The following is a 13,297-nucleotide window of genomic DNA, read 5'->3' on the forward strand; positions in this document are numbered from 1 at the left end:
TTATTATTTTTTAAATGATGTTTCTGAGACCAGGAAAAAAGGAGGTTCAAGAACCCGACTTCCTTTTTCTCTCTACCCCAAACAATTCCTCAGCATTTTTATACAGCTGGCTAAGAAGATGTTGAGGCTTGGGGAATTTTTGTTGTGTATTATCTGGGATAATTTTTACTTTCATTTTGTTTGTTTCGGTTTTACTTTTTTTTTCTGAGGCAGTGGAAGTGAAAGTTTCTATTATTATCCTGATCAGAGAACTGAATCTCATTAAAGATATATGACAGTGGAAGCTAATTAGATCTTCTTGAGGTTCTTAAAGCCAAGTCCAGATGCACCCCTAGCATATCACAGGGACACACTGTCCTAACAGGTGGAAGGGAGTACCTGTATCATATTATACCAGGTGTCACCAATCCTAAATCAAAATTCTGATTAACAATAATTATGAATACTACTACTATTAATTATTGTTATTTTACCACTTTGATCATTGCTATGTGCTGATAAATCTCTTAAACTCGATGAGCTATTCCCCAAATGAAGTGTGACAGTTGGCAAGTAAGAATTCAACGAGATAAATGTAATAATGATGAAATGAAACTGTAATTTATCAGCCTTGGTTCTTGTTGGTGCATCTTTGAGCCTGGGATTAGTTGAGTTTTCAGTATTTCACTGCCAAGTGTGGAAAAGGTAGAACAGTTGGCACCCTGGCAAACCTTTTCACAAGGAAGTAGAGGCAATAATTTTTATGGAACTCTAGGATATTAGATCTAGAAAGAACTTAATGATTTTATAAGGAACTCTCCTTCCCTAACATTTTTTACATGGGGAAGCTGAAGCTGAGAGAACCTGGTCTTATGTCACACAGCTAATTAATGAATGGCCAAGGAAAGCTGAAACTGAAGCTCCAATACTTTGGCCATCTGATGCAAAGAGCCAACTCACTGGAAAAGACCCTGATGCTGGGAAAGATTGAGGGCAGGAGGAGAAGGCGGTGAGAGAGGATAAGATGGTTGGATGGCACCTTCTACTCAATGGACCTGAGTCTGAGCAAACTCCAGGAGGTAGTGAAGGATAGGGAAGCCTGGTGTGCTACAGTCTGTGAGGTCGCAAAGAGTCAGGCATGACTGAGCAACTGAACAACAACAAGGAAAAAGTAAAAATTTCTCTTTTCCACTTTTTAGAAGCAATTTTGTTCATGGCCCTCATTCTGCATTCATCCTAGACATATTTTTGTAGGTGTATTAGGGAAGGTGGTTGCAGTCGCCCTGAAGTTGAAACGACAGATTATGTGGTAGTATTTCCAAGTCCAGGTAAAAGAATATCAGAGAGAAGGGCACCAGCACTCCTGATTGTCCTGGTTTGGGAAACACTGAGCAAAGGTCTGGGGCAGTTCCTGACTGAACAGGTGAAGGGAGCAAAGATTTTATTAGCTCCTGTGTAGTCTTCCTTCAGTGATAACCTTGTCTTTCTACCCTATGATCAGAAGCTTCCAGATCATGTGTGTGCATGTGTGTGTATTTATGTGTGTGTACATTTGTGTATGTGTGTGTACGTAAATTTGTTGTGTGTGCATGTAAGTGTATTTATGTGTGTGCATGTATGTGTGCATATGTGTGCAAGTGTATTTATGTATGTGCATATATGTATATGTATGTATGTATTTATATGTGTGCACGTGTGTGTTTGTGTGTGCGTGTGCATATACTTATGTGTGTGTGGTGTGCGTGTGTGTGTGTGTGTAGAGGTGGAGGATAACCAGGGCATGTCTCTGAGGCTGTCACAGCCCAGTCTCACCCAGCAGTCACTGTGTTCCCATAATTCCCAGTTCCAGGTTGGGTGGGTCCCAGTCCCATTTCCTATGGATGTCCACATGGAGCATCTGAACTGCTATTTCAGAGACAGAGTGTTCTAAATCAAGGTTTTGTGTTTTGGCAGAGGAATGGAACCCTCTTTTCTAATATTACTTCTGTGGGAAAGTGTTTTCTGAGTTCCAAACAACTCAACTTACAAATACATTTTTGGAAGATGACCCATATGTATATATACGCTAAGGGCTGCTTGTTCTGAGGGTAAAAAAAACTTCCCATGAACAGCTTGCTGATACCAAATCCAGGTGTTTCTTATATTGATCTTATTCAAGGATTGTCACACAATGTGTCTAAAATCTGAGGCACGTTCCAGATTTCTTTTAGGAAGGGTTAGCTAGTCCCTGAGATGGGATTTAAGGGCCAAAGGGCCCCCTTTCCCCATTTACACCCTCCCCCTAGTCTTAGAAAACAATCCACAGTCATCAATGCCAGTTAAGACAGGGATTCAGTGTGCCTGGCGGAGAAGGCAATGGCACCCCACTCCAGCACTCTTGCTTGGAAACTCCCATGGACGGAGGAGCCTGGAAGGCTGCAATCCATGGGGTCGCTAAGGGTTGGACACGACTGAGCGACTTCACTTTCACTTTTCACTTTCATGCATTGGAGAAGGAAATGGCAACCCACTCCAGTGTTCTTGCCTGGAGAATCCCAGGGACCGGGGAACCTGGTGGGCTGCCGTCTATGGGGTCACACAGAGTCGGAAACGACTGAAGTGACTTAGCATGTCAATGTGCCTGGAATCGATTTGTTGGAACAACTTTTACTTAAATCAGGGTTCTTGTTTTTGGGTTCACTTTTCAAAATACAGGACTTCCCCGGTGGCTCAGATGGTAAAACATCTTGCTTGCAATGCAGGAGACTTGAGTTTGATCCCTGGGTTGGGAAGATCCTCTGGAGAAGGAAATGGCAACTCACTCCAGTACTCTTGCCTGGAAAATCCCAAGGACAGAGGAGTATGGTGGGCTACAGTCCACGAGGTCGCAAAGAGTAGGACACGACTGAGTGACTTCACTTTCACTTTAAAATACAGATCCCCAGGCCCCCTCTGTGACTCTGGTTCAGTAGGTGAGGGATAGAATTCTGAAAAATTTGTTATTGAAATATGGTTGATTTACAGTATTGTGTTATTTTTTGGTGCATGGCAAAGTGATTCAGCTATACATATTATTTTTCATATTCTTTTCCATTATGGTTTCTTACTGACTATTAAATATAGTTCCCTGTGCTGTACAGTAGGATCTTGTTATTTTTCTATATGAAAACTTTTTTAAAAATTTCTCTGGAAAATTCTAGTCAAGTGACTTTTGAGTTAAGACATTTATTGTTTCGCTGATCAATCCATTTAATTATTAATACTCATTCTTTCATCATATACCAAAGTTTGCTAATGTAATGTAGGTATTGGGTACCAGGTACATAAGGACAAGGAAAAATAAGCAACATAAAGGAAGAAAGTGATATGGGAGCTGTTGATGTTGTGGGATTTGGAGACTGGAATCACAGAAGGCTTTGCAGAAACATTGATTCAGAAGGTAACACAGCTGAGTCATAGAGCATCCACATTTTAGGGCCAGACTGCTGTTGTTCTTGTTGAGTGGCTAAGTTGTGTCCAATACTTTGTGACCCCATGGACTGGACTCAAAGCCCAGCTCTAAACCGTTTACCAGTTTTGGACCTTGGTTCAATTGCTTAAACTTCCTGTGCCTCAGTTTCCTCATCTGTCAAATGGAGACTGTCTCAGAACTAACTCAGAGAGTTGTGAAAATGCAATGAGCAGATGTAGGTAATAAGAACAGTGGTCTTGAGATTTGGCTGGCATCAGAAACCCCTGAAAGTGTTGTGAAAACACAGTTTCTGGGTCCCACTCCCAGTTTCCAAGTCAATAGATTGGGGATAGGAATGAGGAGGTGCCTTTCTCACCATTTCCTGGGGGAGGCCAATGCCCCTGGTCCCAGAACAGCTCTTTGAGAATAGTTAGAATGATAGTAAGCAGCATTTGTTGCTATTATTTTCAGGTGATCTTTGATGGAAGAATTTGAGAGTGTCATGTTAAGGCACTCAGGCAGAGGAAACTGCCAGTGCATAGCACAGAAGACTGGAAGCAGAGAGCATGCGCCAGGAGCGGGGAGAAGCAGGCTGGCGGAGGGACAGGACGCACTGTGGCCGCCAGACTCCGAAGAACCTGGCCCCGTGTGAGTATAGATATTATCTGAGAGTAACCAGAGAGCCTGTTATCAGCCATTAGCACCTTAACACAAATTAATTTATCAGAGTAATCTGTCACTTTGTCAAACCCTGGAGGAATCTGACTCATGCCTGGCAAATTTGGATGAACCTGATAGATGGGTGCTCCTTCTTTGGAAAATCCACCCACACCGATGAGTCCCAGGTATCTCGAGGGCGCTCAGTTGTCCAGACCCCTGTAGTGGGGGCCTGTCTCACTAGGGAAATTGGATCTGTGTTCACACCTGGAATCGGCCTATTGGGATCTGTACGTTTATACTCTTGATACCCCAAGACCTCTGGCTTTTATTTGCAGACTTAAAAAAAATGCAATAACCTTTGGAAGGCGTCTAGTATCATATTTATCTATCTATCAACAAATGTTTTCCACACAAAGAACTGCAAAAGACTTATTTATAGACACATTTTCCACCCACGGGACTATCAAAAGAGCATTCAAAACAAAACACAACCCATCCATCTTTATCTTTTTGTGATTTCCCCCCCACTTTGGGCAAACCAGATACTCCATGAGTTTTGTTTCATAGACCATCCCCCTACCGCAGCCCCTTGTACATTCTGGTTTCTAGGAAGGAAAGAGAGATCAACTTAGCTGCCCTGTGACTGCTCCCATGCGTGTCATTCTCCCCAAGACTTTTATCTGTACAATTTTACACACTCTAGACACTCCAAAGCCCAGGAAGAGCCAACACGGGCAACGGTGGCTTTCATCCTGGCGTGGTGATCATGGGGCCACGGTGAAGGCAGACTAGACTATTTTGGGCATGGCATGCTGTAACGAATGGAAAAAGAGAAATCAGAGACCGGCAGATTTCCTCTGCCATCTGAACGATAAGACGAATGTGTTATGCTAGAATGAAGAGGGAGCGTGAGATGGAGGGAAACTGCTTTTACTGCTGCATCAAAATGAAAGAGGAGGAGATTGTGGCTATAAAGAAATCATTTATAGGAGAAAATGCTCTGGCAGGGAAAGAGACAGAACACCCAAGTCTCAGTTTGCAATTGACAGCCTTTAGATTGCTGTTCAGTTATAGAATACTCCTGTTAGTGTAGGGGGTGTGTGTGTATGTGTATGAGACAGAACCAAACAATCTGTGCAAAAGGGCCCTACGCTTGGCTTAGTGCTCTGCTGTCATTTTCCTATTCTGAATACTTTTTTGACCCAGGGACCCTGTATTTTCATTTTATGCTGAGTCCCCTAAATTGTGTATCTGGTTCCAGAGAGACAGAGTTATTTCCACGGAGCTAAGATGGTTGAAATAAGGCATAATTTTCACATTCTTTTTTTTTAAGTATTTATTTATTTTTTATCTTTTGGCAGTGCTCCTCAGCATGTGGGATCTTAGTTCCCTGACCAGGGATCAAACCCACACCCTTGTTTTGGAAGCACAGAGTCCTAACCACTGGACAGCCAGGAAAGTCCTTTTTTTCATATTCTTCATTGTAAAAGACTATTCTTTTGCAAACATGTGTGCCTCAATTTACCTGGTCAACCTTGTCTTCATACTTTCTTTGTTTCTCCTGTGCTTGGTTCACATGAAGTCCTCATAGCACGTGCCATAGGCATGGTCACTGGACTTCCCTTGCATTAGAGCAGAACTCAGCAAACCTCTTCTGGAAAGGGCCAGATAGCAAGTATTTCCAGCTTTATGGACCTTGAGGTCTCAATTGCAACTGCAACTGCTATTGTGAAGAAAGCAGTCATAGAAAATATTAATACATGAATGAAGGCGTGTGGCTGTGTTACAATACACCTTGATTGGCAAAAACATGTGGGGCCTGGATTTGGCCTGGGGGTCATCATCTGATTACCGCCACCTTAGCGCATCCTCTTCTTTTTGATGATGATGATGCCGAAGATGAAACAGATGATGATAACAAAGATGACGGCTAAAATGGACTGAGGCCAGACATTGGGTCAAATGCTTCATAAGTCTTATGGTATTTAATTTTCACAGTGATGTAGGGTATGAGTATCAAGATCTCAACTTGACAGATGAGAAAACTGGCATGGAGAGGAGTAAAGTGATTTATTTACTCAAGGATATCCAGCTAGTAAAAACAGGAGGTGAGATTCAAACTTGAGACCTGGGTTAAGCTCCAGGGTTTCCAGTCCTTCACTTCTCATACCTGGGCACTTCACCCTTGCCTGAAATTAGCCCCATCCTGGTCTCTAGAATCGGTCCAAACACTAAGTGGAGGAACGTTGTATAGAACTTCAGCCTGCTTGATACAATTCACCATCTTTCAAGCCTCTTGGTTTCTAAGGACCAGTCCTTATCTAAGGATTCCAAGAATGGGGTCTCTGTCTTGGCTGAGATTTCGTTTTTTCAAGATTTTTGTTTAAGATAAGCCAGGTTCTCTTTGTGAGAATTCTTGATGACATTGATGTGCTTAGGCAGTTGATTTTGTCTGCTGCAGTGTTATCTTGAGACCACAATTGACAAAGCCACAGCTGACCGTGGTGTTAACAGGGCCCAGGCTGACCTCTCCATCGGCAGTGTGGTTCTCCCCACTTGAAAGGTCCACCTCTTTCTTATTTTCCTCCCCAAATTCAATTCATTTCTGAAGTCCAGCCCAAGTTCCATCCTGTCTACGCCTTCCCACGCCTCTCCAGTACTCACACAATGTTCCTGTTTTTCAATGCCCATCATCCAGCCCCATCTTCTGTTTTCCTCCAGTTGTCTTGGGGGCATTTCACTCATTTTATTTTTCTTTCAGAAGCCCTTTGAAAGTACTCATATTACTTTTGCTGATTTTCCACTTACGGAAAAGATGGTGCATATTCTTAGGTATGGGATATTATTGCTTACTATTGGTGATTGTTGATGGGCTGGTTACTATGTGAGGTTGCCAAGGTGAGCGAGGAATCTCTACCACAGGTACCTTATCTCACTAGTGAGAAAGGAGAAGCAGCACTGATAGCTATGCTCTGCCAGGCGTGATCAGCTTGGCTTCAGTCTTCTCCTGCTGAATATACAGCATCACAAAATATCCTAGGACTATGAGGAATCTAGATAAAGGCAAGACCTTCTGCACTCACATGTGAACGAGACAAGAATGTGAACATTGTTCAGACTCCCCAAATGATCACATTCCCTTATCCTGGCTACTGTGAGTGGTGGCTGCTTCTTTACCAATGATGCCAAAGATAGCCTGGCTTCATTCCTCCTGTTTTGTAGATAAGATTTATGCATATACTCAAGCCAAAAAGTGTCCCTGATTTTTAACAGCCTCCAATCTAGAACGAAGTACTGGTTCCTTAAACCCACCCCCAGATCACTGAAGACAAGTCCAAATCTTGTAAGTCCTTCTTCATGTCCTCTCAGAATTTGTCCTGCTCCAGTTTATTTTAATTTAAAATCCAGCCCCTTTTTATTTTTGCCACTGTAAAACATGGACTACTATGTAAAGGAATGTGCATTATTTTCGTACAGTGTTCCAACTCATCTATTATCTATGAGGAAGAGCTTGATGTAGAGAAAAAGTGCAAAGTACTTTTTAAGTGATAAATGTGGCTCCAGATGAGCCAGCTTGATGTAGGAGAAAGAACAGTCCCTTGATGGAGACTGAGAAGACTGGAATTTTAGACAGTGTCACACAACCATCACTTTGACCTCAGGAAAGTCATATTCAGTTAGCCTAAATTCCTCGTCAACAATCAAACATTTATTGAGAGCATCCTCCATGTCAGGTAGCAGGATAAGTTGCTTGGGGCCATCCATCAGATCATTTGCAAGCAAAGTCATGTGACAGGCATCACGCAGGAACACGTGAAAAAGAGCTCCAGGAGCCCTGAGGAAGGCCTGACTCAGCCTCCTTGGCCCCTGAAAGTGGCTACATTTTCCTACACACAAAAGACCACAAGGTCTTGAACCAGGCTACTCGGGTTTCACTCTGGCTCAACTTACCAGGGCTAGGCAATCTATGTGTGCTTTGGTTTCTTCACCTTTAAAATAATAATCGTACCTATCTTACAGTGTATTATGAGGATCCCATTAGTATATAAATACAAATAGCAGAGAATAAGCATGGATACTTAGTAACCACTTAAAAATGTATTTAATATTATTGTTCTTGTTTTTACTTGTGGTGATGAGTAATCTTCAAATTTCCAAACCTCTATAGTCTCTCCTGGGGCTTCCCTTGTGGCTCAGCTGGTAAAGAATCCACCTGCAATGCGAGAGACCTGGGTTCGATCCCTGGGTTGGGAAGATCCCCTGGAGAAAGGGAAAGGCTACCCACTCCAATGTTCTGGCCTGGAGAATTCCATGGACTGTATAGGTGATAGGGTCACAGAGAGTCAGACAGGACTGAACCACTTTCACTTTCACTTTCACATAGCCTCCCCTAGTGCAGAAGCAAAGAGTCAAAAGTCCTTTCTGAAAAAACCAGACGCATGTATCTATGGAAAACTAGCAATCCTTCCAGGGTCACAAGTAACAAAGAATAAGTTGTGCCTAGATGCTGTATCATAGAGTAAGAAAACACTCAGTGATAAGGATGTGCCAATGAACACAGAAGCCAGCCTAAAGAGGCTCCTAACTGGCCAAATCTGGGAGGGGGGGGTAAGTATCAAAATAAATAACAATAGTAACAGATTGTGCTGTGTGTGCTGTGTGCTCAGACTTTTAGTCGTGTCCAACTCTTTGCAACCCCATGGACTGTAGCCCACCAGGCTCCTCTGTCCGTGGAATTTTCCAGGCAAGAATACTGGAGTGGATTGCCATTTCCTCCTCCAGGGATCTTTGTGATCCAGGGATTGAACCCGTGTCTCTTACTACATCTCCTGCATTGGAAGGTGAGTTCTTTACCACTGTGCTATCTGGGAAACCTCAGTAACAGATTATGACCCATTAAACTGGGAGTCTGTGAGTGCACATGTATGTTTCTAAATACTTAAGTGAAGAGAAGAAAAATTCTTCCTTGCAGTAGAATGCCAACTGAGTAACTCCAAAGAAATGATAGAAGTAGAAAAACATGAATATGACAAGTCAACATCACATGCTACACATAGGCTACAATAAGAACACAGCACCACTTTTGTGATGTTCTGGTCTACATCTTATATTCTCAGTGTAATCATGCTGCTGCTGCTGCTGCTGCTAAGTCAATTCAGTCGTGTCCGACTCTGTGCGACCCCATAGACGGCAGCCCACCAGGCTCCCCCGTCCCTGGGATTCTCCAGGCAAGAACACTGGAGTGGGTTGCCATTTCCTTCTCCAATGCATGAAAGTGAAAAGTGAAAGTGAAGTCGCTCAGTCGTGTACGACTCTTCGCGACCCCATGGACTGCAGCCCACCAGGCCTGGTGGGCTGCAGTCCATGGGATTTTCCAGGCAAGAGTACTGGAGTGGGGTGCCATTGCCTTCTCTGGTATAATCATGAGAAAGCATCAAACCCAAAGGAGGGAAACTTCCCTGGTGGTGCAGTGGCTAAGACTTCATGCTCTCAGTACAGGGGGCCTGGGTTCGAGCCATGGCCAGGGAACTAGATCCCACCTGCTGCAACTAAAGGTCTTGATCTCAGTGAAGCAGCACTGAATGGTGGCATGAAGCAAGATCTTAATTCCCTGTCCAGGAATTTAACCTGGGTAGCCTGGATGAGAACCAGGAATCCCAGCCATCAGACCAGCAAGGGCTAGAGAGCTAGGAGCTATTTTTCCCTGGATCTTTTCCCCCAGTGAAAAATGCATTTGTCATGGAGGCAGAAACTGCAAATGTAGGTATGAAGTGTATTATTAGAGACAAAGCACAAGAGGGAGAGCAAACAGGGAAATGGTTTGTTTAGATGAGACAGAAACAAGGCAGAGATGCACATCCAGAGAGTAAGGGTGTGGGCATCCCCTGAGTGAGGAGGAATGCAGTGAGGAGGTGCTTAAGTCATTTATATAGTTCAGTTCTTCAGGGTTTTGTCTTCCTTCAGGCCAGTTATCTGGATTCTTCTTCCACACCTGACCTACCCTACGTGGATGTACAGGCACCCTTAAGCCAAGATGGATCTCCAAGTGAAGGCTTCTGAGAGGAGAAAGACTCATTGTGACCTGGCATTTCCCCTTGACCTTTGACCCACAAGAAGCCTTTCTGTGCATTCATAGTGTCTCCCTTGTCCCAAAACGGGGGGTGGGGGATGGGTAGTGGGGGGGAACAGAGATCCCTTAATCCTTTACTTAAACAAGATTTTGCCCTTCCTTATCATTGCCATGACTGTTAACTTGACTATTGCCATGACTATTACCTTAAGGTGTTTACAAGAGACAAAGACTGGCTATTTACCCTGTTTTTGTTGCTACTTCTATTTCGAGGGCAAACAGGAGGCTGACTATCCTAGGAGTCCACCTATCTCTTGTCTCAGAAATGCTAATAGTTGTAAGTTCCGGCAGAAGCCCACTTCTTCATGCCCCATGAAATGCAAGCAGGAGGCCAGTTGCAAATGTCTAACCTGGAGCCCATCTATCTCTTGCCTGGGTCCTGCACACTACAAGAAAGACAGAAGATCTCAGGTGCCACAACTAAGACCTGAAGCAGCCAAATAAACAATAATTAAAAAAAACCAAAGGATGTACTTTCTACACAATGATTGGCCCACAATCTCAAAGACTGTCAAACTTGTTATTTCAGATTGAAGGAGATTAAAGAATCATGACAAATGGATGAAAAGCAGTATCTCCTCTTGGGTCCTTCTATACAAAGAGTCTGACAAAGTGTATATAAGAGCTTTTTGTGTTTTCCTGGCAAATTTTCTGTAAGTCTGAATTTACAATACAATAAAACTTACAATACAATATTGTAAAGTAATTAGCCTCCAATTAAAATAAATGAATTTTTAAAAATTAAAAAAATGAAATTAATTCAAAAGAAAAGAAGAAAAGTACAGCTATCAGGAATACTATGTAGCCATAAAAAAGTTCAGTGTTGACACAGAAAGTATGATCATCAACAATGAAATAGATAAACTGGATTTCATCAAGATGAATTTAAAACTTTTGTACTTGATAGTGAGGACACTATCAAGAAAAAGACAACTCAGAAAATAGGAGAAAATATTTGGAAAGCATATATCTGATAACAGATTCATATCCAGAATATAGACAGGACTCTTACAATTACACACCCACACAACCGCCCCCCCCCCACACAAACAATCCAGTTATAACATGGACAAAGGTTAAAAAAAAAGAGAGAGAAAAACTTTGGGATAAATTTAATAAATATATCCATAATCTATGTGAGAAAAAGTATAAAGCACTGGTAGAAGAAATCAAGGAAAAAGGTAGAAAAATGGAGAGATAGTCTGTATACATGGATAAGAAGACTAAATATGGAAGTTGTCAGTTTTTCCCAACTTGCTCTTTAGATTCAATGCAATCCCAGTCAAAATGCCAGCAAGTTATTTTGTGGATATTGGCAAACTGATTCTAAAGTTTGTATGAAGCAGCAAAACAATGAGAAAGGCCAACACAATTCTGAAGGAGAACAAAATCAGAGAGCTGACACTACCTGATTTCAAGACTTACTGGAAAGCTACAGTAATCAAGGCAAAGTGATATTGGTGAACAAAGAGACAAATAGATCAAAGGAACAGAGGAAAAGTCTAGAAAAAGACTTACATAAATATGTATATCAGCTGATTTTTGACAAGGAGCAAAAGGAATAAAATGGAGAAAAAATAATGTCTTTTTAACAAATGGTGCTGGAACAACTAGACAGCCACATGCAAATCATCATCATCATTTGGATATAGAATTTATACCCTTCACAAAAATTAACACAAATTGTTATAGACCTAAATGTAAAATGCAAAACTATAAAATTCTCAGATAATATAGAAGACCTCAATGACTTCTGCTATGATGAAGACTTAAATTTTTTTTTAATATTTTTAATTTATTAATTGGCCATACCATGAGGCTTGTGGGATCTTAGTTCCTCAACCAGGCATTGAGGCTGGGTCCGTGGCAGTGAAGTCTTAACCACTGGACCACCAGGGAATTCCCTGATGAAAACTCTTTAGATCAAACACCAGAGACACAATCCATGAAATAAATCTGTACTGGACTTCATTAAATTTAAAAACGTTTGCTCAGCAAAAGACACTGCCAAGCAGATGCAAAAACACATCACAGAGTTGGACAAATTATTTACAAAATACATTTTTTTTGTTTTTTTACTTTAAAAAAATTTATTTTTTAATTGAAGGATAATTGCTTTACAGAATTTTGTTGCTTTCTATCAAACCTTAAAATGAATCAGCCATAAGTATACATATATCTCCTTACTTTTGAACGTCTCTCCCATCTCCCTCCCCATCCCACCCCTTTAGGTTGATACAGAGCCCCTGTTTGAGTTTCCTGAGACATACAGTAAATTCCCATTGACTATCTATTTTACATATGGTAATGTAAGTTTCCATGTTACTCTCTCCATACATCTCACCCGCTCTTTCCCTCTCCCCATGTCCTTAGAAAATAAGTTTATTTTCTATGTCTGTTTCTCCATTGCTGCCCTGTAAATAAATTCTTCAGTACCATTTTTCTAGATTCCGTATATATGTTAGAATATGTTATATATGTTAGAATACGATATTTGTTTTTCTCTTTCTGACTTACTTCACTCTGTATAATAGGCTCTAGGTTCATCCACTCATTAGAACTGACTCAAATGTGTTCCTTTTTATACACAATCTCCCATTGTGTATATGTACCACAACTTCTTTATCTATTCATCCGTCGATGGACATCTAGGTTGCTTCCGTGTTCTAGCTATTGTAAATAGTGCTGCAGTGAACAGTGGGATACATGTGTCTTTTTCAATTTTTGTTTCCTCAGGGTATATGCCTAGGAGTGGGACTGCTGAGTCATATGGTGGTTTTATTCCTAGTTTTTAAAGGAATCTCCATACCATCTTCCATAGTGGCTGCATCAATTTACATTCCCACCAACAGTGCAAGCAAAATACATATTTGATATGCGATTGTTAATCTAAATATAGAAGAACTCTTAAAACAAAAAGAAACTATAAGAAAACAAACAAACAGTTAGGGAATGGGAAAAAAATCTGGACATCTTACCAAGAAGATCTGTGGATGGCAAATAAGCAAATGAAAAAAATATTCAATATATCATTAGGAAGCTAGGTTAAAGCAATAATGAGATTACCACTACAGCTTTTTAGAAAGGCAAATTTCTAA

At 41.5% G+C, this 13,297-nt stretch overlaps 1 protein-coding gene across 1 annotated transcript in view; it reads left to right on the forward strand.

The window, feature by feature from the left end:
- Nucleotides 1-3,983, forward strand: part of CYP39A1 (cytochrome P450 family 39 subfamily A member 1) — a 144,043-nt gene extending 140,060 nt beyond the window's left edge. The window contains exon 12 of the mRNA XM_070361036.1: nucleotides 3,881-3,983. Coding sequence (XP_070217137.1) covers nucleotides 3,881-3,904 — 24 coding nt within the window. The 3' untranslated portion in view covers nucleotides 3,905-3,983. The remainder of the gene's footprint in view (nucleotides 1-3,880) is intronic.
- Nucleotides 3,984-13,297: the final 9,314 nt, after the last annotated feature.

Source organism: Bos mutus, chromosome 23 (genome assembly GCF_027580195.1).
Source record: "Bos mutus isolate GX-2022 chromosome 23, NWIPB_WYAK_1.1, whole genome shotgun sequence".
NCBI lineage: Eukaryota > Metazoa > Chordata > Mammalia > Artiodactyla > Bovidae > Bos > Bos mutus.